Source organism: Rhincodon typus, chromosome 8, assembly GCF_021869965.1.
Source record: "Rhincodon typus isolate 14 chromosome 8, sRhiTyp1.1, whole genome shotgun sequence".
Classification (NCBI taxonomy): Eukaryota; Metazoa; Chordata; class Chondrichthyes; order Orectolobiformes; family Rhincodontidae; genus Rhincodon; species Rhincodon typus.
The window spans coordinates 73025915-73052928 of NC_063339.1; the positions used below are offsets into that span (position 1 = coordinate 73025915).

Genomic DNA, 27014 nt, shown 5'->3' on the forward strand with positions numbered 1-27014 from the left:
GTGAAGGGTCTAGGCCCGAAACGTCAGCCTTCCTGCTCCTCTGATGCTGCTTGGCCTGCTGTGTTCATCCACCTCTACACCTTGTTATCTCAGATTCTCCAGCATCTGCAGTTCCTACTATCTCTGAATAGATTCTTATAATGGCTGACATTTTGCCATTGTGACACAGAAATTGCCTAATGCCATAATGTTATTAGGGGCTATTTCACTCATTGGCAGTCCCTCAGTTTAGAGATGCCATCTACACAGAATCAAGGGTTTCTGCAGTGGGCTTTCATGTCACTGAGCCATCTATCTACAGAACTTTGAACGCGTGAGGCAAGAAACCCCTCAGAATAGTGGGATCCGATTGAGAAATTCATTTCCTTTTCTTGCCTGTTCTGCCACCACTCTATCTAATCACATGAGACATTGTAATTCAAAGTATGTAGCTCAATAGATGAATTGTTGTCGGTTTGAATGCGGAGTAGCGAGCACTTTCTGGTCATTAAGATGAATGGTGTCAACCTACAGTGGACCTTCAAAGTATTTTCTTTGTCCCCCATCCAGGCATTCTGGCCATTTGAAAGTTGAAAAAAAATCAAGACTTGGCTGGGAGACACCATCCAGAATGTGTCCATTCCATCGTAGTCAGTTTCGGAGGAGTCTTTCTGGAGCTGGCTGCAAGAAGAGCATTGTTCTAAGATTCTCCTGTTGAATACGGATGGCGTGCCAGAGACGTTGCTGATGGAATTTCTGTTGTGCCCTTATCTGTAAGTTACATTAATATTTTAACATAAAAACAATGAAACGCACTCTTGAAAAAGAACTAATTTAGTTCCCGCTGTTCTCCTTTTTGTATCACTCCTCTGCACTTTAACTTTGTTTGAAATATGATTGTCTACTTGGCATTTTAGCCTTTGTTCTACATTCATATTTATTTTTAAATACACAGCTCATCTTTTCTTCTGTCTCCATTCTATTCTTGGAGAAAGTGAAGCAATTCCTCATGAAGTTGATGCATGGAATGGGGTCATCGATTTATAACAAAGGACTGGATAAATGAGTGTTATAAAACTTGATGATGACAAGGTTATGGGGTGATTTAACCAAGGCAGTTGGAAGTAATGAAGTGATTAACAGGGTAGCTTGGGATATTATTACTATTTTAGTAACAAGAGGATGTATTTGTAAAATTTAAAAGACACGAAAAGTAAATTCAAGAAAAACATCTCCATGTTTATTAGGATAGGAGGTCATGGTTGTGATGCAGAGAAAGAGCCAACATTAGGATTAAAAAGGAAATGGTGTCTGCAAACAAAATGGCAGATTAGGTTTTATGGAGCCAGTTGTCTATTGTTATCCTGTGTACACATCTGTTTAAATCATTTTATGACACAACTGCCTTTTCACACAGTCTGGATAACACTTTTCTCTGGTTCCATAAGTAATAAAGTCCTAGAAAATATCACTTGTATCAAGTGCTTTGCAGAAAATGTATACAGGCATCACCAGTATTACAAAGAAATACATAAGTAACAATATAGACACAAACATTTTGGCCCAACAAGTCCCTGCCTGTGTATTTTCCCTATTAGAGCTTCCCTTTTACTCTGACCCCATCAACATGTTATTTCTTTCCTCCTCATCTGAGCATCTGAGTTCTTCTTGAATGCATCCACCAAATTTACCTCAACTACAGCTCTTGTAAACAGCTCCGCATTCTAGGTGCTCACTGGGCAAAAATATTACCTCTGAAATTCCTATTGGATTTATGAGTGAATATCTTATATCTATGGCTCCTGCATCTAGTCTCATCACCACAAGTGGAAACAAGATCCCCAACCTGTCCAATCTTGTTGATGGGTACGACCTCTCTAATTCCAGTGCAATCCTAGCAAATCTTCATCATACTTTTCCAGAAATACTCTATATTCTTTTATTCAACTTGGAGTTCAAAATTGTCACAAAAAATAAGCGTGATCTAACAATGGTTCAATGCAATTTTAACAATTCCTCTCACTAGAATTTTTATTTTCCTGCCATTATTGATATATGCCACTATTTTTATTGATTCACGTACTTTATGTGTACATCTAAACCCTGCTAATGATGATATTTTGTTCACGAAACACATTCATATTCTGAAGACTGAAGCATGACTTGCATTAAAAAAAGAACATATACAGGCCGAGTAACAAGCAACTATGTAACAATGTTCCTCTACCTGATTTAGATACTTTTTCCAAGGAGTGTGTCACCTTTGGATTTACCTTATCAAAATGTAGTACTTTGCACTTATCGGTTTTGAACCTTGCTAACCAATTAATCATCCATCTGCCAGTCTATTTATGTCTTGCAGTATTTTATCTCATTTGAGGGAAGGACTAACTATTCCCTCCAATTTGCTGTCACTTGCCTAAGTTTTGAAATTGTGTTACTGATTCCGAAGGCAAAATTGTTTACGTTAAGTAGTCCAAGCACTGAGTCTTTGGAAAACTTCTTCCCACCATTTGCTAATCCAAGTAACAACTCACAATCTTGTTTTCTAATTTGTTACCAGTTTGCAATCCAAATTGCTGTATGCCCTCTGACTCCACACCCTCTGATCTTTATTGTGTAACTTAATATTGATGCCGTTGCAGGGGCTTTTTTTAGAAATTTAATTATTTCTATTGCATAACTCTTACCTGCCCCTTCCACTGCATTATTCTAGTCTACTGTTCTGTTACTAATGTAAGGCATTTGGGGATTAGGGAACTCTCCACTACACATCAACAGTTAAATTAACTTCACTCACCTACTTTGAAAACATGTATCTACTATTGGTCTCTATATGATCTGTCCTACAGAAGACAATCATAGAATCATACAGTTCAGAAGAGGCTTTTTGGCTCATATAGTCTGTACTAACCTATCTGCACTTATTGCAGGAAAATGAGACCAAGCCCATAGTTTTATATGTTATGACATTTCAAGTCCTCATCAAGTACTTTTTAAACACTGAGGTTTCCTGCCTTAACTACCCTTCTCTATAGTGCATTCCAGATTTTCACTACCTTCTGGGTGAAAAGAAATCTCGAAATCCCCTTTAAACTTCCTGCCATTCAACTTAAAATTGCGCCCCCTCATTAGTGACCCTTTAAACAAGAGGGAATGGCTTATTCCTAATCATCCTGTCCATGCCCTTCAATCATACACATCCCAATCAGGTTCCCTCAGCCTTCTCTACTCTAAAGTAAACACTTGAGCTTATCCAGCCTCTTTTCAAAGCTAAAATGGTCCATTCCAGGCAACAACTTTGTGGATTTTCACTGAACCCCCTTTAATTCAATCCTTTCTACAGTGTGGTGATCAGAACTGTATATGCTATTCCAGCTGTGGCCTAAGCAAAATATGTTACAGCTCCAATATAACCCCTCTGCTTTTATAATCTATACCATGACTGATAAAAGGCAAAATGTCCTATGTGGCTTAACTCCCCTATTAAGCTGTCCTGCCACCTTCATTCAGGGATTTGCAGACAAGCACTCCCAAGATCCATCTGTTTCTGAGCTTTCTAATGTCCTGCCATTCATTGAGTAATTTAATCTTGTTACTTCTTCCAAAGTGCATCACCTCTCAACTTTTTGGGGTTAAATTCCATCAGCTACTGATCTTCCTTTAACCCAAGACCACCTTCTTCACTGTTAGCCACCCAGCTAAGATTTGTGTCAACAACAAACTTACCTATCATACCTTCCACATATTGATCTACATCATTCATAAATCATAAACAATAAGGGACTCAGTATTGATCCCTGTGGTAAGCCACTGGACACCAACTCCAGCCACATAAATAGCCTCCAACCACCACCCTCTTATCTCCTGCCACTAAGCCAGTTTTGGATCCAACTTGCCAAGTTACCCTGGATCCCAAATGCTTTTACGTTCTTTATCAGTCTCCCATGTGGTAAAGACATTGCTAAAATCTGGATAAGCTACATCAACTGCACTAACCTTATCTGTACACCTGGTCAACTCCTCAAAAAATAAATCAAATTTGCATGGCATGACATCTTCTGACAAAGCCATGCTGACTATCCCTGATCAAACCTTTCCCTACCACTGTTGAGACACTTACTGGTCTGTAATGTCCTGGATAATCTCTACCACCCTCCCTGACAAGCGGAACCCTATTAACTGTCATCTAGTCATCTGCACCTCATCTATGGCCAAAGGGGAATTAAAAATCTGAGTCAGAGCCCCTGTAATTTCCTCCCTTGAGCTTGGGATACAACTCATCTGGTCCTGGGTACTTGTCCATCTTTAAGCCTGCCAAAACCTCACTTCCTACATCATTCTGTTCAAGAACTGCACAGTCCCTCCTTCTCCCAAGTGAAGACAGGTGTGAAGAACTCCACCACAAACATCAAACCACAATGTCTTCCTGCTCCAAACATAAATGGGTCTCATGGGTCTGACATTTTCTCTGCTTATTCTCTTCCCTTCAGTATAAGTGAATCGTACATCACAGAAACAGACCCTTTAGTCCAACTCATCTGCACCGACCAGACATCCCAATCTGACCTAGTCTCACTTGCCAGCATTTGGCCCATATCTTTCCAACCCTTCCTATTCATAAACCCATCCAGATGCCTTTTAAATGTTGTAATTGTACCTGCCTCCACCACTTTCTGTGGCAGCTTGTTCCATACACGGACCACCCTCTGCGTGAAAATTCACCCTCATGTCCTTTTGAAATCTTTCCCTTCTCACCTTAAACCGATGCCCTCTAGTTTTGAACTCCCTCACCTGGGGAAAAAACCTTGGCTAGTCACCCTATCAATGCCCCTCATTTTTTAAATCAACCTCTATAAGTTCCCCATTAATAGAATATTTTGAAATTCTCCCTAATCTTACCCTGTCAGTGGTTTTTCATGCCCCCTCTTTGCTCTCCTATTTGTTTTCTGAAGTTCCCTTTTGCACTTCCCTACACCACTTAGATCTCTTGATTTGCTCTCTTTGTACCTGTTAAATCTCTTCCTTTCTAATTATCCAGTCCTGAATATTCCTAGACATCATGGTTCTCAGAGTTTGTTGCTCCTACATTTCACTTTAAAGGGAAAGATGTTGGGGCAGTACTCTCCCCAGTACCATATTGTACACTTTTTTGCCGGCCCGCTCCCCCCCAGCCCCAAACTTAGGCTTGTCCCCTTTGCCTTTACAGCAACCAATTAAGTGAATGTATCGTAAGACATAGCTCCATCTTCCTTACAAAAATCTACAGTTACTCGCAGAGATCTTAAGGTGAAGTGTGTAGTGTCCATGCCTCCTGATTCAAGTCACATCCCAAGAATTGATGGCCAGATGTGTCGAAGATTAACTTGTAAACCCTTTCAACATACACTAATGGCAAACAGTAACAGCATGGGTAGTTCCTGGTTAACAATGTGATGTAAAGAAAATTGGAACCTATACCATCACTAGTGATAGTCCCAGACAACAGCCATGTAAAGGTGCACAGTACCACAGCAACACTGCAACACTCACTCCTAAGGTTGGTTCTGTTGGCTAGGCAACCGGTGTGGGTCATATTCAATCTCTGTTCTGACTGGGGTGGATTTGGGACCTGCCTCCTTTCCCTCTTCATTGTGCAGGTGGTGGATCTGCCATCAGCAAAGAACTCAAGATGATTATTGCTGCATGCCTGGCATTGGACTGACATCTTACAACAAATTGCAGGCACGTTCTCAGTGCCTTAAAAACTGACCTGTTCACTGCTGCTGGGAAAGAACGCAAGGTGTGCTGGCTAATGTAGTGCATGCCAAGTGTGGTGCACTGGCTAATCAGCACCAGAAACAGTCAATAATCATAAATCCAGATGAGGGCATTTCTTAAGGGGCACATGAATTTCCCATATTAATCATGTGAGCACGTGGAGGAGCATTAAGCAGAAGAAAAGTACGTTTAAGAGTTAGGTTATAACAGAATTTCTTCAATGAAGCAGTTGATATTTGCTGAAGTCTAATACCATGGGTGTTGAAAGTCTAAAGATTGAGCCTGTCAGGTCTGCAAAGGAGTTTTTTCCACTAAAACTGTTATATATCTATAAAAAGAAACCGAGAATCATAAGTTTTTGTGCGTGAATTTCTATAGTTTCATTAATAATAGTACGAGGCATGTGGAATGCCAATTAATTGAGAAAAGAAACACTTGTATTGTCCTCTTTAGAGCAGAGGAAGTTCAGGCTAGATTTAATAGAGGTACTCACAATTAAAGTGAACCTGTTCCTGGTAGCAGAAACATCAGTAACCAGGCAACACAAGACTTTAACTGTTTAGCAAAAGCATTGGAGAGTAGCAGTTTCATAGACCCAGCAAAAACACGACCTGCAATTCTGTGGGTAGACAAGAGATTGAACTGTTAAGGTTTTACTGATGGTCTGAGGTATATATGATTGAAAGGTATCACAATCAATCTGTTTAACATTTTGAGAAGGCAGCTCTCAACAGTTGCTTTTGCACTTCTGAAAATAAGAGTAGGCAAAGTATCTCCATTCTAAGCAGCTATGGTTTAGAAATTCAGAAGAAGAATGATGAATTTAACAGAAGTTGCATGCTTTTAGGTTAGGTCTTTTTGTTTTCAGAAAACTGAAAATCAGTACTGTGGTCCCAGAGAGATGGAGAAAAAAATTACAGATCCATTTGGTAGAACCTCTTTAAAAAGTGCCATGAGGTTATTAAAGCCCAGCTCTGGGCATGAGAAACAGAGAGGATAATTTGTACAAGATGCCTTCTGGTGTCCTCACAAGTTCTTTTTCTTTATTATATTTCCCCTGGTTTTTCCAAAACCACATCGTAGATCACAGCAAAGCAGCATTTCTACTGCAGGACAAAACTAAAATACAGTGGTTACTGGAAATCTGAAATTAAAACAGAAGATATTGGAAGGAAAACAAACAATGTTGGAAATCACAGCAGGTCAGGCAGCATCCATGGAGAGAGAGCACGCTAACTTTGAGTTGAGATGACTCTTCATCTAGAGGCAAAACATCAGCTTGCTCTCTCCATGGATGCTGCCTGACCCACTGTGATTTTCAGCATTCATCGTTTTCAGTACAGATTCCAGTATCTGCAGTAATTTGCTGCTAGCTATTGGAAGGACATAGCCAGCTCAGTCAGCATTTGTGGAGAGGGAGATTGATGCCAGACCTTGACTAACACCATTGCTTACATTAAGCCAACAGGGAGTGTAGAAAGAGTACATTTGGTTTTGTTGCTGTATGTGATGTAATGTTATGTAACTTTATTATTATTTTTCCTTCTTTTCATGTTAACGTCTGCCCCTTCTGGCTAACGTTCACCCACTCCTACTCTAGGCGTCCACCTCTAGAAGTGCCTCCTTAAGCATCTTCACCTCCTTCAAAATACTCCTTAAAATCTGGACAGCAGGAAAGCTGACGTTTCGGGTCGAGACCCGAAACGTCAGCTTTCCTGCTCCTCCGATGCTGCCTGGCCTGCTGTGTTCATCCAGCACTACACCTGGTTATCTCAGATTCTCCAGCATCGGCAGTTCTCTAACTCCTTAAAATCTCTCCCTTTGACCAAGCGTTTTGTCACCTGTTCTGGTAGTTCCTTTTTTCTGTCAAGTTGTGTCTGATTAAACTTCTGTTAAGGTTGTCAGACATTCTATTGCAGTGAAGGTGCTGTGCATAAATGCAATTTGCTGTTGTGTCAGAAATTCCACATAAAAGTTTACCATGCAAAATGAATGACCACCACTCTCGTGTAATGACACAACTTATGGATAATGGTTATTTTATTTAATTGTAGTACTCAATGTATTACATGTCTGTTCCTTCATAAGTCTTCACCAGTATAAAAAGAAAAAAAAAAACTTGTGCTACATGGGCTTGCAAAACACAAAAGACTGTAATCTATTATAAGCCTCCAAGGGTGAAAATCCAAAATAAGTTTAATTAAAAAAATTAAAAACAAAACATTTCCTTTCTTTTATTCGGGACAGCAAAACAGTGTGTACTTTCACAAAGATGCGTCTGTGTTCGAAATCATTCTCATACATACAGCAGTTTCACACACAGTGCTTCCATACTGTTTCCAGGTCACAGGCAAAGGTTCACAGTGCAGCACAGACTGTGACGGACTCTTATAACAAGGTGCTGATTTAAAAAGAAAGCCAGATATGGTATTTGTTGTTAACAGATTGGATGTTTATTTGGTACTGGCTAATTGAAAACTTGGGCAATGCTTAGAAGTCTTAATTCCCTCGTATGTTTAGGCTTGTAACTATTAACCAAAGCCATTGATGCCAGATGTACGTGCATTGATAGCTCTAAACCAAAGAACATATGAATCACAAAAGCTTTGCGTCCTGCCCATCATTTTTAAAACATATGCTACAAGCCTTCTGGCTCCTGTTTTTGGAGACCAGCCTGAAAACCAAAGAGCTGTGGATGGGGTTTCATCAACCCCGTTGACTCCCAATTCTGGACATAGACCAGTAAGGAAAGGGACGGAAAGAAAGGAAACAGCGAGGAAAAAGAAGGTACAAGGAAACAGCAGGTAAATGTGAACAAGTAGAGAGAAAAATTGCATTATGAGAGACAGGCAATTAACACTGAAACCAGGAGCACAGTGAAATCAGTAGGGAAAAGCAGGAGTGAGGAACAGCAGAAAGAACAATGTGAAAAAGGTGCAAAGAAGAATAAAAGCAAGAAAGAAAATGAAAACAGAAAAAAAAAATGTGACATAATTGCAGAAGAAAACAGGAATAGCAGCAAAAGAACAAATGAGAAAAATGAGAAAAGGGAAAGTGAAAAGCAAATGTTAAACTGTAAAAAACAAGTAAAACACAAAGACTTTGAAAAGACTGACATCTGCTGATAATGTGGCCACTTAAAAAGCGCCATCAAGTGGTCGCAGTTTAGCACGTGTCAGTGTAAAATCTCAAGCAAATATTCATGATTACCACTAATGGACAGTAAAAAGCTTCAAACAGTGCATTTGTAAGAGTCAGGCAGCTGTTAATTCCTCACCCTTAAAACAAATGGGTACACACCTGCATGTCTCGATACAGTGCATATGATGTTACACCAGCAACCTGTTTTCTACGTAAACTGCAAACACCTTCAAGGTTACTCAGCACTATAGTGCCAACATAACTACATCCCCTCCAGAATACCAAGCTATATATTACTAAAGTGGAATGGATTTTGGGTCACATCCCGACTAGTGCATTACATGATCATCAATTATTGAGAAAGTGGCTTGTCCTTACACTTAAGTTGAGCAAAAGCTCAAAAAGAAATGCAAAAAAAATATGCAAAATGCACACAGGATGTCCTAGAACCAAACGTTTGGTATCCACTCAAGTGATAACATTGTGTTTCTGCAGCAGTTAAACACAGTTTCAAGTCAGATTACATGATTATTTAGTCTATAGTACCTACAATTTATGTCCTTTGGATTCCAGCATTCAATCAGGAACAGAGTAGCACAAAGACATTTTATAAAACAATTTCCTCTCTTTTAGCAATCCAACATTGAAAACATCATATTCAAGCCTGACACCTTTCTTAAGGGACACGCACTGCTGACCCCATAGCCCAGATAAGCTCAGTGAACGCAACAGTACCAAACAGCAGAGATCCTCACCTACAGTGGTTTTCTATAGAGCCTGACTGTGGAGAAGTTTCACATCAGACACTTTTTCACAAAATCAATATTAAATACTATGTATTGAGCACTGGAGATGGAACAAGGATTTCGGGACTGGTAATATTTCTTCTCCCTTAAAGAAAATAGCAGCATATACCATCAGGACCTGGAAGCAGTATGTGAATAACACAGCTTGACATTTACCAACAATGTAGAATTAGAGCAGTACCATTATAAACAAATGTACATTTCCACAGTCACAAAGCAGTCTTTAGTACATCAGGTTAATTCAGATACGGTATTGGATAAGCATTTTCATTTCTTTGCTCATATTAAGTAACATGGAAAATAAATTAGAAAAACAGTGGGATTTGTTGAACGATCCATAGCACAGCTGTTGGTATGGGAATCCTAAATCCTCACGTCTCCAACAATGGAGAGACTCTGTCCTTAAATCCTGAAGACCTATGCTATAGGGACAACACCTTTCAACAGGAGCCATTGGTGGTTTCAATGATAAAGATTTTCTTTGTTTAAAGTTTGAGCGTTTTACTGATTGGATTTCTTAGTGCATCCAGACTGATTTAGAACATTCTGGAATACCTACTTCCTTCCAACTTCCATGTGGAAGCTCTTCCAGAGAGTTACAACTTGGGGTCTTTTTAAAACAAAAATCCTCCCTTCTTCCCTCACCCCATTAATCTGAAGGTATTGATCCTCTCTAGGGTAGAGTTCTGTAGTATCTGCTTCCTGGGTGCAGGTGACCATTTCCTAGCTGAGAGCCTGCCCTTAGACTTGGTGAGTTATTCACATAGCACTGCAATCAAAGCCAACCTGTTCACGCTCGACACACACACTTTCCTGAAAACAGACACTGGAGAGAGACAAGGAGTAGAAATGTTGGTAGGTTTTCCTAAACTAGGCGTGCTGCAGATAATTGTAATACCCCAATTTAGGTTCACTAAGGATCGAATAGCTCTGTGCAGGCCATACATCAAAGTAGAGGTCTCCTGTCCGATTAAATACAATACAGGACAAGAATCCTCCCATCCTGAGGGAAAATACTTAGTTGCTTAATTTATTCCCACTTCGAAGCATAGTGGAAAATTGAGGCAGTGAAAGAAAATACAGGACATGAAGCAAAACAGGCAGGATTGATTTGGCTGCCCAGTATATATCTGGTCAATACTGTATGACAGGTGGCTGAAAAGATTCAACTTGCAATGACCAATTTCACTCCTAATGGACTGAATAACCTTGTAAAAACTTCTAATGCACTGAAATCAGGAATGACGCAGCTACCTGGTTAAAGACTTAGACATAAATAAGACACATTCTTCTTTTTCTCAAGCCCTTTAAACTCGACTTTTGGAAATGGTCAAACATCTCACACGCTCCCATTGACTAGTGGTAATAACCTTTGAAATAGGCAACTGCCAAGAACCGAATTGTGAAAGTGGTATTTATAGTAAACCGGGTCAGAGATCTGAACTCCTCACAGGAAGCAGTCATGCAATCAAAACTGAATGCTGATAGTTTATGTTATGTAAATCAGCAGCTAAGATGTAAGGCTAGGTCTACATGAATGTACTGTTTACACAAACGCAGAGAAACTAATACAGAGATTAGTGTTCTAGCACCAAATACTTAGGATAGATGCCAGATTTTCCATATCTACAACTTACTTAAGCTTCAAGACACAAAGATTTGCAGTATTACTAGTCACTTTTTACCTGCAAATCTAAGAATTTTGATGCACTCTCAGGCATTAGTTTGCAGGCATGTTAGACCCTGCAGCAAGAGCTCCTGACTTTGTCATGTTTAAGGCAGGTGAGATCCAATTAATTCCCAACGAGAATTATAACTTAAAAAACACATTTTGGCACATTAAAATAAAAAGGTCCAAGGTATTTGCAAAAGCAAAAAGCACACACAGTCAAGGTTAAATTTCATCATAAGACTATTAATATTGTGCAACATGTAGGAAATCAATGCAAACATGGTTTCTTTTCCAGTAAACTACAAGCCTAATTTTGAACCACATATTCTGACCTATGTCACATTATTTTAAAGCTCTTGTGCTGATATAAGTTATGGGGAAAGAAATTAATTCTGTTAAAAGCAAATGCCCTTTGGTGCTTATAGTGCCAGATTTTGCACCATCACTGCACCAGTCTATATAAAACTGTACAACATAAGTTATTAGTGTCAAAAAAAAAATCAGTACGCACTCCTTCAAGAAATAACGTTCTTTTTAAGGAGGCATAGTTAAATGCATAAAAATTATATTTTTAACTATCAAAGCTATGCTAACAAACCTTTATGTACACTGCAAACTTTGAGCAACACCACAAAGAAAAACAGCCACCTTTCCCTCTTCACTGATAGGTAGATACACTCAAATCAAACAGAGAATCTGAATGATTTACTGAATAGATCTATGTTACAATTGGAAAAAAAACAGGCCCATCCCCACCACCCGCCCACTCAAAAAATAAAAGTTAGGAGTTAGAAATCTGTACAACTCTAGTTATATCACAAAATGAGGTTCAAAGCTTGATATTTGTGACAAATTGCTGTGGATCACTTGCAAGCACGGTGAAAGCAAAGCACAGAATTGCTGTGAGGGTCAAAGTGTGGGAAAGATCTCAGCTCTTGTGAGTTGTTTTTATTTCTTGCCAGTCAACCAAAGACATAACTTCATCTATAAAGTGAATTTTTGAACAATGAATAAACCATCAAAAAACACATTAGAGCCTAATTTAAACATGGTGTGACAGCAATATAGGAGCTGTTTTTTATATTATCACCACAGTGCAAATCAAACCCATTTGCCAGCTTACGAAGCTGAGGAAAGCTTTTAATGAGGCTACCTTCAGGCTGAACAGCCAAGGTAGGTCCCTTATTTGGCTGACTTGATAACAAGCACAATCCTCATGCCAAAGCCCTGCTCAGAAAGGTAGCCAATAGCCTGGCTTATGAACCAAGGCTCTTTAAAAAAAGGTACATATTAAATAACCAAAAAGTAACCATCTTCAGACATCACATGTTGCAGGCACTCTCCATAGGCAGCCACTATTGAAGTTGTGGGGGTTGGGGAGGCATGAGGAGGACCATAATGGCCGTGTAAGCATTTGACAAAATTACTCTCAAAGATTCAGAATGCATTTCCTGGGCGTGGGTTTGGGGGTGGGGGGTGTTAGGTGGTGTGCACCAGAGTCCTATAGACCACAAATTGATTTGCTCTAATACTATCTAACTGCAGTCAGTTTTTTTGGCCCACATGGATAACATAAGGCCAAATTGTGGTTTACACTTCAATATGCAGACTTCACTTCTATCTATCAAGAGCTGAAAAACAGGAAGTAATGGCCATAAGGAAACAGGGCAAATGTTTCACCCACAATTATATCCAAATGGCGCCCTCCCCTTCCCACAGCAAAACAAAAGTGCTGCACCGTACTCAAATAACCTTCTGATAAGGCTCATAAGGATGTGTATTTTATTCTTTGCCTTAGATCATTGTTTAAAAAATATATAATGCAAAGCTCTGACACTGCACACAAGAAGCAGGCACCTCCAGTTTGAAATAGGTTCTTGGCACTGACTAGTTGCTGGCTCCTAGCCCAGCTACAGGTTAAATATTTCTTGCTTGGCTAGGAAGGTTTAGTAAGCGGATTTCAAATGGCCAAAGATGCCAATTGGGAAGTATTTCACATGAGAGGACCACTGAGCAGCAAGCTGGAAAAATTTCACATCATTCCATTCCACTCCATCAATTGTTACTGGAAGAGAAACAGAGAAACAGTAAGCAGGATGTACAACAATGTCTGTACTTTCTGTTGGGAAAAGAAATCTAGGTAGATGAGAATCTCTTTTGACACGCTTTATGATCTGGAATTTGGTTTAAAAGATTAGTGGAAGGAGCTATGTAAATACCCTCTGAACCTCTATAACAAAGTACTGTTGTGAAATGTTCAAGAGATATATACTTGAAAAGGAACAAATTGCATAGCCAGTGGGAAAGTACAGGGGGTAGAACTAAGTAAATAGGTTTTTAAAGAACTAGTACAAGCCTTTGGCCCTGTATGACTGGTTAATAAAACAATGAATAATCACCACCGTGCCGACTCGTGCTTTTACTTGCTAGAGAGGAAGTGAATCCTGTCTGTATATTGTATCAACTACAAGATGATCCCTGCATGAATTCCCAGTGTTTTGAAGTGGGAGCATTTCCAAGGAATTTTTCCACTAATTATGCATTTTATATTAAAAGCCAAATGTCTAAGCAAGCAAAAATAAAATTTGAACTACTCTGGTTTATTAGATAGGTGTCCAAAATTGTTAAGCTTGCAAAAAATGGCTCTTTCCTAGCAAGACAGCACATGCACAGGACATGAATCTCTGGAAAGTGGAGTGGGAAGGAAGGGGTTCAGCAAAACATAATTGACAACCTCTAAACTAACCTCAACTAAAATAGCCTCATGGCTGGAACCAGGATTCAGCTGTGGCTCTGGGACAGTATTCTCACTCACTCAAACAGACCTGGGTTTAAGCCCCATTCACAAAATTTCAAAATAAAGCAAAATACTGTGGATGCTGGAAATCTGAAAAAAAAGTTGAAGAAGTGCTGAAAAAATGCAGGAGATCTGATGGCATCTGGGTGGAGAGACAAACAGAGTTAATGTTTCAAGTCTGGAATGTTTTGTAGAAATTCCGAAGAACTGACTCTGTTTTGCTCTCCACAAATGCTGCCGGATCTGCGGTGCACAAAACATTAGCTGGCACTTGCATTGCAGTACTGGGGGAGTGCTACACTGTCAAGAGCCATCTTTTGGATGCCATCTTAAACTGTGAACATAGTAGAACACAAGACAGTGTCCCTCAACCAACAGTAATGAAAAAAAAGGCATCGTCTGATCATTATTATAGTAGGATCTTACAGTGTGCAATTGGCTTCTGCTTTTCCTACATTACAACAGTGACTACATTTAAAGTGCACCATTAACTGTAATACACTTTGGGATGCCCTGAGTTTGTTAAAGGCACTGTATAAATACAAGTCTTTCTTTAGGTTCTCTCTGAAACATCATAACTAACTGGGTACATAACCACTGAATCGCTAAGAAAATACTGTTGTGAAATGTTCTGCAGCTGTGAATCCAATTTCCTTTGGTCTTACCTCGCAGCATAGTCTGTTGCTGCTTTGCAGTACAGATTAATCGGCTGATGCCTTCAATCACTTGGCTCTTAGATTCCAGCTCTTTATCTTTTGCCTTCTTAGGCAAAAACATCACTATAAGAAAGCGTACAAACATAGTTTTACAAATAATAAAACATTAATGTCTGAAGGAACAGCTGCAACTCTAAAAGAATTTCTACCACCAACTGACGTATAATAGACTGATTAATATGCCATCACAGACCACTTTCCATAAGGAATAAAGGGGACAGGCCAAATTAAACGCTGGTCCATCTTAGCAATTACAATGGTAATTAAAGTTGATCTGTTCTGTGCAATCTCTTACCCTTTTTGTTCTTCTCCTTTGTTACTACTGTCATAGACATTGTCGGCAGGGTTGTAATTTCTCCACCGCTTGGCAGCCTGCTGACCTGAAGGGAACGGAAGGTGCACTTCAGTGTGTTCTTTGCTGTGGCATCCTTCTTCTCCGGATCTTTCTTCTTGTCGGTCACCTGCTGCGCAATCCAGTAGTCAACCTGCAGTCCCATCAGTTCTCCACTGTGGCCAAGGCTCTGTGAACTAACGAGAGTCGAGTATCATGACATTACTGACTGCTAGATAGACTGGGACTTTTTCCATTGGAGTGTGTAGGAGGTTGAGAGGTGACCTTATTGTTTATAAAATAATGATAGGTATAGATAGAGTTGATGATAGTTGTCTTTTCCCTAAGATGAGGAATTTCAAGACTAGGGAGCACATTTTTAAGGTGAGAGGAGAGATTTAAAAAATACATGAGAGGCAATTTTTTTTTTTTTTTTTTTTTAAACACAGAGGGCGATTCACATGTGGAATGAACTTCCAGATGAAGTGGTGGATGCAGGTATGATTACAATGTTTAAAAGACATTTGGATGGATATATGAATAGGAAAGGTTCGGAGGGGTATGGGCCAGGAGCAGACAGTTGGGACTAGTTTAATTTGCGGTTATGTTCGGCATGGACTGGTTGGACCAAAGAGTCTGTTTCCATGCTGTATGACTCTACAACAACATTGGACATGACTATCTGAACTGAATGTGGTAACTGTGAATATGCAACAGCTTAGTGAGAGATGGATTGACCCATGTAATTCCCCACAGGATCAGCTGAATGTGTTCTGTGGAGGCCAAGAGCTTTCTCATAGAAAAGGAGGAAGGTAAAGAAGTTAGAGGACAAGTAGATAAACACTACTTACATGTGCCAGTGAGCAGTCATGTGGTTAGAGTCAGAGAAATAGTTACAAAAACGGAAGAAAAACAGATTTTTAACATAGTTTAAATTCTTACATAAAACAAAGAATGTGGATGCTGGAGATCTGAAACAAAAATAGAAATTGCTGACGAAACTCAGCATGTCTGGTAGCATCTGAGCAGAGTTAACTTTAAAGCAGAGTACACTGACCCTTCACCAGAACTGATGGCTGCCAGAAAGTTGTATTTATGATGGGGGGCGCGGTGTGGAGGAGTTAACAGACAGATGGAGCCCACAGAGACAGACAAAGACATGAAAGGGCGAGACAGATGAGGGGATTATTAATAGTACGTATGGACAGAAGAGAAGCAGAGTAAATGGTAATAAGAACAGAGAGGAGGACAGAATGGGCTGGCTATGCTAAAAGCAACCCATATAATGTGATAATAGGCACAGGAGTAGATGAGAATGGGTGATTGTGCCAAAAGCAACCCATGTCATACAGAACCAGCGTGTGGGGGTAGGTTTAAAAAAAACAAAGGCAGAATCAGGTTCTAAAGTTATTGAACTCAATGTTGTGTCCTGGAGGCTGTACGATCTCTGTCCTTTGAGCTCGTGCTGAGGCTTGCTGGAACACTGTAGCAGGCCTGCAACAGAAATGTTGGCCAGGGAACACAATGGTGTGTTGAAGTGGCAGGTAACTGGAAGCTCAAGGTCATGTTTACGGACAGAACGTATGTGTTCTTCAAAGCAGTTATCCAGTCTGCATTGTCTCCACAACGTACAGGGGACCACACTATGAACAGCGAATAAGGTAGACTAAATTGACTAAAGTGCAGGTGAATCACTGCTTCACCTGGAAGGTGTGTCTGTGGCCTTTGATGGTGAAGAGGGAGGAAATAAACAGCAGGTATTGCACCTTCTGCGGTTGCAGAGGAAGGTGCTGTGGCAATTTGAGGTGTTAGGAGTGGACTAGGGTGCCCCAAAGGGAACTGTCCCTATGGAATGCTGACAAGCAAAGGGAAGTGAATGTGGGTCTGGTGGTAGCATCCCATTTGGAGGTGGCAGCTTACTATCCTCTGGATATAGAGGCTGGTGGGGTGGTAAGTGAGGACCGGGGACTCTATGAGTGTTGAGAGGGAAGAGAATGGGTGAACACACAAGTGCGGGAGATGAGTTGGACAAGGCTAAGGGACCTGTTAACTATGGTAGAGGGGACTGCTTGCTCAAGGGAGAAGGTGGACAATTCTGTGACCCTGCTGCAGAAAGTGGCATCATCAAAAGAGATGTGACAGATGGAGAAACTGGGAGAATGAGAAGGAGTTCTTACAGGAAGCAAAGTGTGAGGATGCATAAGCCAAGTAACTGTTAGAGTTTGTGGATTTGTAACGAATACTATAAAACCACATAGGCCAGGAGAAATAGGAACAAGATTTTGGCTGCTCAAGCCTGCTCCACTATTCAGTAGGATCATGGCTAATCTGACATTTCCTCACATCCACTTTCTTGCCCTTTTTCCATAACCCTTGATTCCCTTACTGATCAAACATCTATCTACCTCAGCCTTAAATATACACAACTCTGTCCCCACAGCTCTCTGTGGCAAAGAGTTCCAAGATGCACAGCCATCAAAGAAATTCCTCTTTCTCTCATTTTTAAATGGTGGCCCTTTATTGTGAGACTATGCCCTTTGGTCCTGAAGGGCAACATCCTCTCAGCATTTACCCTGTCAAATCCCTTATGAATCCTATACATTTCAATGAGATCAACTCTTTTTTTTTAAACTCCAGTGAATAGAGTCCCAGCCAGTTTAGCCTTTGCTCATAAAAAAACCCCTTCATACCAGGGATCATCCTAATGAACCTTCCCTGAACTGTGAAATGATATCTTTCCTTAAATTAGGGGACCAAAACTGCTCACAATACTCCAGATGTGGTCTCACCCTCACCTTGTACAGTTGCAGTAAGAGTTCCTTACTCTTAAAATCCAACCCCCCCTGAACAAGGGCTAACATTCCATTAGCCTTCCTGATTAACTGCTGCCACCTCTGTGTTAGCTTTTTGTGTTTCATGTACAAGTATCTCCAAGTCCCTTTGTGTTACAGCTTTCTGCAATTTTTCAGTTTAAATAATACTGTTCCCCCTTCCAAAATGAACAACTTCACATTTTCCCACATTATACTCCATTTGCCAGTTCTTTCCCCCACGTACTTAACATATCAATATCATGCTGTAGAGTGTTTGTATTCTTCTTGCAACTTGCCTTTCCACCTATTTTTGTGTCATCTGCAAATTTGGTTGCAGTACATTTGCTTCCTTCCTCCAAGTCATTAACATATATTGTAGACTGTTGTGGCCCCAGCACTGATCCCTGTGGAACCTACTGGTCATAAGTCACCACTCAAAAAATAGTCCCTTATCCCCCACTCACTATTCTCTCAGTTCTGTATCCATGCCAATTTACTATCTCATCAGCATGGGTTCTTATCTTATGACAGTGAAGTACCTGGTTGAACGCCTTTTGGAAGTCTATATACAACGCATCCACTGGTTTTCTCTCCACCCAGTTTGGTTTGAGACTGCTCAAAAAACACTAATAAATTAGTCAGACAATTTTCCCTTTCTTAAAGCCACACTGACTTTGATGGATTAAATTATTATTTTCCAAAGGTGATGTTATTACTTCCATAATAATTGATACCAATGTTTTTCCAAAAATAGATGTATGGCTAATCGGCCTACAGTTACACACATTCTGCCTCCCTCCCTTTTTGAACTGCATATCACAATGTATTTTTCCAAATCCTGTAGTACTTCTCCAGAATCCAACAAATAACAAAATTCCAACCAATACTTTCACCATCTCTCTAACTACTTCCTTTAAGATCCTAGGATGCAAGCCCTCAGCGCCAGGGGACTTATCTATCTTTAGCCCCATTAGCCTGTCTGACACTTATTCTCTAGTGATGGTGATGGACCTTAATTCCTCCCCTGTATTCTTTAGTATCAATGCCATGTCTGAAGTATCTTTCTGGTAAAGACTGATACAGGAGTTAAATGGATATTTTGTAATTTCCTTGTTCCCCATAACTGTCTCTACAGATCCATTTTCTGAAGAACTTAAGTTCACTTTGACCTTATTTTTTGTATATTTATAGAAGGTCTTATTGTCAGTTTTTATACTCCTCATTAGTTTGCCCTCATACTTTTATTTTTTCTGCCTCCTTTGCTGGATTCTGAATTTATCCCAGTCTTCAGGGTGACCACTTTGGCCTCCTTATATGCTTTTTTCTTTTAAGTTAATACTCTCCTCAACTTCCTTGGTTAGCCATGGTTGGTTTATCCCTCTCATAGAATCTTTTTCTCCCTCCTGCGATGTAGTTTTGCTGAGAGTCATGAATTACCTCCCTAAAAGTCTGCCATGGTTTGCTTACTCTCATTCCTGCTAATCTATCCACCCAAGTCACTTTAGCTAAATCATCATTTCATTGTAATTCCCTTTAAGTTATATATAGTTGTTTCCAATGCAAGTTTCTCACTCTTGAACTGAATATTAAATTCTATCATGTTATGATCACTACTTCCTAGGGGATCTTTTACTGTGAGGCTATTTATTAAACTTGCCTCATTACCGATTACCAGATCTAAGACATCCTGCTCCATGGTTGGCTCCATAATTCTCCAGGAAACTATTCCTAAAGCCCTCTGAATTAGTTGTCATAGATACCCTTTCCAATTTGATTAGGCCAATCAACAAGATTAAAGTCATCCATGGTTATTGTTCTATTCTTTCTACATGCTCCTAATATTTGTTCATTTATAGCCTTCCCCATAGAGTGGCTACTTTTTGGGGGTTTGTCACTACTCTTACCAAAGCCTTCTTTCCTTTCCTGTTTTGTTTTTACCTCTGTGAAAATGGACTGTACATCACTCAAGCCTAGATTATCTCTCAGAACATTTCATCTATTATTAGCACTGCTACCCCCATCACCTTTTCAACCCCTCTAGGCTTCCTGAAAGGTCAAATATCCCTGAATATTAAGTTACCAGTTTTGATCTCCTTGTAACCACATTACTACAATGGTTTTGAGATCATATTCATTTACCTTGATTTGCACCATCAATTTGTCCACTTTATTCCAAATTCTCCATGATGCAAAGCCTTTAAATTTATTCTATTATCGAACTTCCCTACACTTTTATGGTTCATTGGGACAATATGACATTCACACCTTCTGTCCCTTTCTTTTATTCTCTAGTAAACAACTAGGCCAATCACTAATCTGCAATCCTACCTTCTCCTTTACCTATGATTTTATATTTTTCCATGTGACTGAACACATCCTCGCATTATTTTGTTGTTTAAATCCCAATCCACAGCCCTAGTTATGCAATTCACCAAGACTCTGGTCTCAGTGTGATTCAGGTGGAGTCTGTCCCATTGTAATAACTCCCTTCTTCCCTAGTACTGGTGCCAATGTGCAGGAAAAAATGGGACTCGATAAATAAGACTTTTCAGACAAAGTGTTGAATTCTTTTGGAACTGATAGGTGTTGTATAAGGCCACTTGACAGAGAAGTTGATTTTCTTTTGTGTTTTTCCTGATGCGCAATGTTGAGGTTTCCTAATTCAGGCTTCTACCTCAATCTTTCTAAGTTGAAAGGTAGGGCCCCTTTGCACCCTCTCATCTATACATGTGTCTAGTGAGTGTTAACAAAAATGACCACCAGCATGAGGCAAACTAAAAACTGATTTCAAGCTAGAGGTGCTTAGAGGCAGAGGGTAGATATAGTCTGGCAGCTGCCTTCTTTAGGCAGAAGACCGGGAAAACAGAGAGGAGGGAGGGAGGGAGGGAAGAGCAAGAGGTTTCCTGAGGGGAATTCTGGCATCTAGAGAGCAAGACACTAAACACTATCCATTCGTTCATCATCCAGGATCAAACAACTCTTGGCTGTCACAAATACAATGCTGTTCGTATCTATGTAGACGATGCATCATATCACAACTATTGCTTCTTAACTTGATTAATAGACTACCTTAAAATAATTCACAAATTCTCAACTGCCTTTTAATCTACAAACCCTGAACCTCAAAACTCACACATAAATTCCGTGACTACGAGAGCAGGTCAGGGTCTGGGAATTCTATGGTGAGTAATACCCGTTTGACACTCCATCCACCACCTTCAACAATCAGCTCCCTCTCTCCTGACTCACAACGGAAGCATTGTGTACCAACTACCAAACGCACAGCAGCAACTCACCCAGGTTCCTTTGACAACATGTTTCAAACTCACAACCTCTACATCTAAAAGATAAAGGATAGAAGATGCACGGGAACACCATCATCCGCAAGTTCCTTTCGAAGTCACACATCATCCTGACTTGGAACTATATTGCTATTCCTTCACTGTCACTGGGTTACAATCCTTAAACTCCCTTGCTTGGGTGTACCCACACTCCATGCAGTAGAGTGGTTCAAAGTGGCAACTCACCATCACTTTCTCAAGGGAAATTAGGGTTGGGCAAAAAGCACTACTCTAGTCAATGACACCCACATCTCATGAACTCCAAAGCCTGCCCACCATCTATAAGTCAGGAGTGTGATGGAATACTTTTCTGGATGAGTGCAGCTCCAACAACACTTTCGAAAACTCAACACCATCCAGGACAAAGCAATCCACTTGCCAGTCATCCCAACCACTATATTTAACATCCATTCCCTCCAACGTTGACACATAGTGGCTGCAGTGAGTACCATCTACATGATGCACTGTGGGAACTCACATAGGCTCCTTTGGCAGCATTTTCTAAGTCTGCAGCCTCTGTCACCGAAAAGGGAAAAGGCACCATCAATGCAAGTTAATCTCTAAACCACACAAATCCTGACTTTGAACTACATGACTTCATGGTTGCTGGGACAAAATCCTGGAACTCTCTTGCTAACAGCACTGTAAGTGAATTAACCCAGAAGGATGGCAGCACTTCAAAAAGGTGCCTCACCTCTGGCCTTACCAGCGATGTTCACATTCCAGGAAAGACTTAACACGCTTACCTTGAGTACAGTCCACTTCCAACAGAGGGGGACGAAGGTGGTGTTGGGGAAGCTTCTTTCATTGCTGGAGACAGTGTCGGAGGAGTAGAAGACAAGACACTAGGGCCTGAAGTAGCAGCATCATCGGAATCTCCTGTAAGTAATGTAACTTTATTTAGCACCATTGCGGTATGAGCTAGCAATGCAAACCTAAAACATGTTTTAAAGAAATCTCTAACTAATGACAATATCAAATGCCTGAAAGCACAACATTCATTTGACCGAGAGTAAAGTTCCTTCCCATCATGGTTCCCAAACTGGGTTCCACAGATACTTCCCAGGAAACCCCTGAAATAATGTGAAAATTCTGCTGCTTCATGTGCAATGCAGTGTGGGCTGTCTGTCTCACCTGGAGAAGTACAGAGTCGCACAAACACAAATGCCCATTTTCTTAAAAGTGTTACTGAAAGACTTGTAACGTGCAGCACTTGTGTTAGAATTGAGATTAGAGTACAGCGTTGACCCATGATTGCTGGCCCATTTGCGCAGGGATAATTCAAAGAAACAAGCTTGAGAACCACTTCTCTGCATGACCTCACACATATCTCTTATCATTTACAGGGTACCGATTTGTGCTTAGAGGAAATTACCAACCTGATGTCGCTGAAGACTGTTCCACAATTCCAACTTTCACCACCTGCAATATTATAGATTCAGTACAATGTATTAAAAGTGCAGAAAGCAATAAGAATCAGCAGCCAAATACTATGAAGAACATTTATTGATATACAGTTTGTAGGCATATTTCCCTTAGGATCAGTTATATGAAACATTCTAGACTGCTTGTACAGTATCTGGAGCACAAGACTCTCAAATCCTGATAATACAGATTCAGCCTTTCGATTCTAGAATGGAGAGTACAGCTTCTCAGCACCTGGATTTCATGGAATGTTTACCCTCTATGTTCCTGTTGATTATATACAGGATACAACCCATCATTTGGTTATTAAACAAAAAAAAATCACTGATGCAAAAGCCAACTATGCAAACGTTTAATACATATACTTCAAAATGCAAGCATACACACCTCAACTCACTTCCTCCAAGACATGCATATATATTCAACCTTTTTCCAAATGGCATCAGTTCCTCAAATCTCTTCATGCTGAACACATTCAGCTGTCCTCCACAAAGAAACACAAGTTTTCCTTCAGCACTCCCTCCATGTTCCTGCTTAAACTTACAGACTATCCTTACACCACCCAGAATACACGTGTACACTTTTTCAGGTCACTTGCCCACCAAAATCACTCTACAATCCCCCTCTGTCTGTCTCTCTCTCACAGACACACACACACAATCTTCAATGAAAATCCTAGTGTACACTTGTTCAACCACAACCTCCATCCAACTAAATGCCAACACCCCTGCAACGCTCATCTCTAAACAAACACACAAAATGTAATGTTCTTTTCTGTTGAGTTCATAAAACATATTCTCTCTTTTGAGAGCATAAGAATTAAAAGCAGTAAACCTGATGGCCTCTTGGCCTACTCCACCATTCAAGATGGCCATGGCTGATCTGATTGTCAATTTTACTTCACATTCTTTCCTAATCTACATAACCCTCGATTTCCTTGGCAATCAAAAATCTAACCCAGTCTTACAAATATTCAATAATCCAGTATTCACTGCTCATCCCAGGAGAAGAATCCAGACGCAATAAGCCTTTGAGAGAAGAAATTCCTCTTAATTTTTGTTTTAATTAGGAACTTCTCATTTTGAAACTGCACCTCCAGGTCTAGATTCTCCTGCAAGGTGAAATATCTTGATCCTAGGTACAATCAATTCACAGTACTAGTTAGAATCAATAGCTAGTAATACACAGCAAGACAGTCCATAACAGAGAAGTGACTAAAATTTACCTAACAGGAAGTGAATGAAGATGATTTCGGATGGCAGAATAATTCCTGAAGCGTGATTTAAGCAGGATTTGATGGAAAGTGACATGACAAAACAGAGAGATTTAGGAATATATGACAACAGTTGAGCACGAACTGAGGAGACACCAGGAACACAACGTTTGAGACTTTTTTCCCCTCATTCATCTCTGGCTGTGGTCACCTTAATTGCCCAAGAGGTGGCGACGATGAGTTGCCCTCTTGATTAACAGCCTCCATGTAGTATAGGTGCATCCACAGTGCTGTTAGGGAGGGAGTTCCAGGATTTTGACCCAGCAACAATGAAGGAATGGCGATATATTGTCAAGTCAGGATGGTGAGTGGCTTGGAGTGGAACTTGCAGCTGGTGGTGTTCTTATGTATCTGCTGCCTTTGTCCTTCTAAATGGTAGAGGTTATGGGTTTGGTAGATTCTGTGGATGCAACCTTGGTGAGTTATTGCAATGCGTCTCGTAGATGGTACACTGCTGCCACTGTGTGTCAGTGAATGAAGTGAATGTTGAAGGAGTTAGTTGAAGTTCCAGTCAAGTGGGCTGCTTTGTCCAGGATGGTGTTAAGCTTCTTGAGTGCTGTTGGAGCTGCACGCATTCAGGCAAGTGGGAAATATTTCATCACAGTCCTGACTTGTGCCTTGCAAATGGTGGACAGCCATTGGAATGTCAGGTGGTGAGTTACTCGCTGCAGTATTCCTAACCTCTGACTTGCTCTTGTAGCCACTGTATTTATGTGATAAGTTCAATTGAGTTCCTGATCAATGGTAACCTCCAGGATGTTGACAGTGAGGGATTCAGTGATGGTAACTCCATTAAATGTCAAGGGGCGCTGATTAGATTGTCTCTTATTGGAGATGGTCACTGCCTGGCATTTGTGCAGCACAAATGTTACTTGACACTTGTTAGCCCAAGCTGTCGATTGTTATAAAGCCCTTTTGGTTCACTAATGTCCTTTAACAAAGGAAATCTGCCATCCTTACCTGGTCTGGCTTACATGTGACTCCAGACCCACAGCAATGTGGTTGACTCTGAACTTTCCAGTCAGTGATGCCCACATCCCATGATTGAATTTTAAAAAAATGACAGAGTGTATTTTCAAATGAAGGCAAGACCTCATCTCTTAAAAAAAACTATTTGGTGGTCACTCCTCCCAATACGGCCACGGGCAGATAAATCTGGTACAAGTAGATTGGAGAGGATGAGGTCAAGTAAATTTCCCCCTTTTGTTGATTCCTTCACCATCTGCTGCAACTTCAAACAAGCAGTTATGTCCTTTAAGATTTGGCCAATTTGTTCAGTACTGGTGCTACCTAGTCACTCAATAGCAGACAGTGAAGTCTCCCACCCAGACTACATTATGTGCCCTTACACTCCTTGGTTATCCTCCAAGTAGAGTTCAACATGGAGGAGAACTGATTCATCAATGGGTTTTGAGGGGAGGGGAGGACAAGGAAAAGGAGGGGCAGGGGGCAACCAGGAGTTGGTTTCCTTGCCTATGTTTCACCTGATGCTATTAAACTCCTAGGAGTCCAGAATCAATGTTGAGGATTCCCAGGAAATCCTTCAGCAGGGAGTCATCATAAAATCATACCATAGAAACAATGTCAGGCTGCTGTTTGACTAGGCTGTGTGACAGCTCTCCCAATTTTGGCACAAACTCCCAGATAGTTGAAAGAACAATATTATTTAGTCAACAGGGCTGTGTGCGCTATTTTAATTTCTAATGCTTAATTGATGTCTTTTATCACACCTTGTAGAGGTAAGGTGCAGGTGAGTGGCTTGCTGGGCGATTTCAGGAGGCATTTTTGATTCAACCACTTTGGAGGATAACCAAGGAGTGTAAGGGCACATAATGTGCTCTGTTGTCACGTGGTTGACTCATCTGGAGTCACATGTCATACAGACCAGGTGAGGATGGCAGATTTTACTTCCTTGAGGACATTTGCGAAGCTGATGGAATTTGACAATAACCAATAATGGCTTTGTGGTCACCACTAAACTAGCTTTTAGCTTCAGATCTATTAATTGAACCCAAACTTTTGTGGTGTGACTCAAACTCATGTCCCTAGAGCATTATCCTATAACTATGGACTACTAGTCCAGGGATGTTGCCATTACACCACTACCTAGCCTAAGTTAACTGAAGACACGCTGGAACACAGCCATAAAAGATTTTCACACAGGGCAATTTTTGAATTCACTATGACACAGAATGGCTAGTGGTAGCTGGTGAAGATCAGTGAATGAGATTTAAAAGGAGGTAAGATAACAGTGATGGAGTCTGGTTTAGTTGAGGTTTATGTACAGCAAAGCTTCGAAAAATTACTGGAAGTTACTGGGGTTAAAGGCTTGAATGTGGCTGCAATTGAGATAGGATTATTTCAGAAGTGGAAATTAGTAATCTTGATAACAATCTAAATGACAGGTTTAAAACTCAGCTTGAGGAGAAGCTGGTTGTCGCTATTAGATTCAGCTTAAGCAAATGAAAGCTTGTGTATGAGAGAAGCTTCACCTTAAGCAAAGGGAGAGTTTCTGTGAGAGAGACAAATCCACTTACAAGGAGGGTCTCCTAGTTTCTAGGTTACAGGCAATACCAAGAATCAACTACACTTTGATATGGCAGTTCGAATAATACAAGATGAATAAGGTCACATAGGCAGCATGTCAATAACATATTAGTAAGTGACTGCAGCTGACAGTCCTAGGGAATGCTGGAGCTGACCATGTGGGATACATTCCCTGTATTGTGTTCTGTATTGCACAACAACTATTTATATCTATATAATGCCTTGGGATGCAGTACGATATTGCAAGCTGAAAAATGAACGTTATAGGACCGCTTGTAACACCAAAACTCAAAAAAATCCCTTTAAAACAGGTGACATCACAGATGTCGATTTCAAGAAGAGTTAGATAGGCAGCAAGGTTTAGAAATGGAATTCCAAGCTTGGGGCTTTAAAGGTTGCAAAAGCAGCTTCCA

At 40.4% G+C, this 27014-nt stretch overlaps 1 protein-coding gene and 1 long non-coding RNA gene across 3 annotated transcripts in view; one reads left to right on the forward strand and one right to left on the reverse strand.

The window, feature by feature from the left end:
- The window catches only part of LOC125483691, a 12221-nt gene extending 10938 nt beyond the window's left edge, over positions 1-1283 (forward strand). For both annotated transcript variants that reach the window (XR_007262640.1, XR_007262639.1), the window contains exons 2-3: positions 550-752; positions 935-1283. This is a non-coding gene — a long non-coding RNA (uncharacterized LOC125483691). The remainder of the gene's footprint in view (positions 1-549; positions 753-934) is intronic.
- Positions 1284-7761: 6478 nt separating this feature from the next.
- pacs2 (phosphofurin acidic cluster sorting protein 2) overlaps positions 7762-27014 on the reverse strand; it is a 253620-nt gene continuing 234367 nt past the window's right edge. Inside the window, exons 13-17 of the mRNA XM_048600458.1 lie at positions 22736-22778; positions 22103-22235; positions 15167-15399; positions 14821-14934; positions 7762-13423 (exon numbers count right to left, since the gene is read on the reverse strand). Of these exons, the coding sequence (XP_048456415.1) occupies positions 13305-13423; positions 14821-14934; positions 15167-15399; positions 22103-22235; positions 22736-22778 (642 nt within the window). The 3' untranslated portion in view covers positions 7762-13304. The remainder of the gene's footprint in view (positions 13424-14820; positions 14935-15166; positions 15400-22102; positions 22236-22735; positions 22779-27014) is intronic.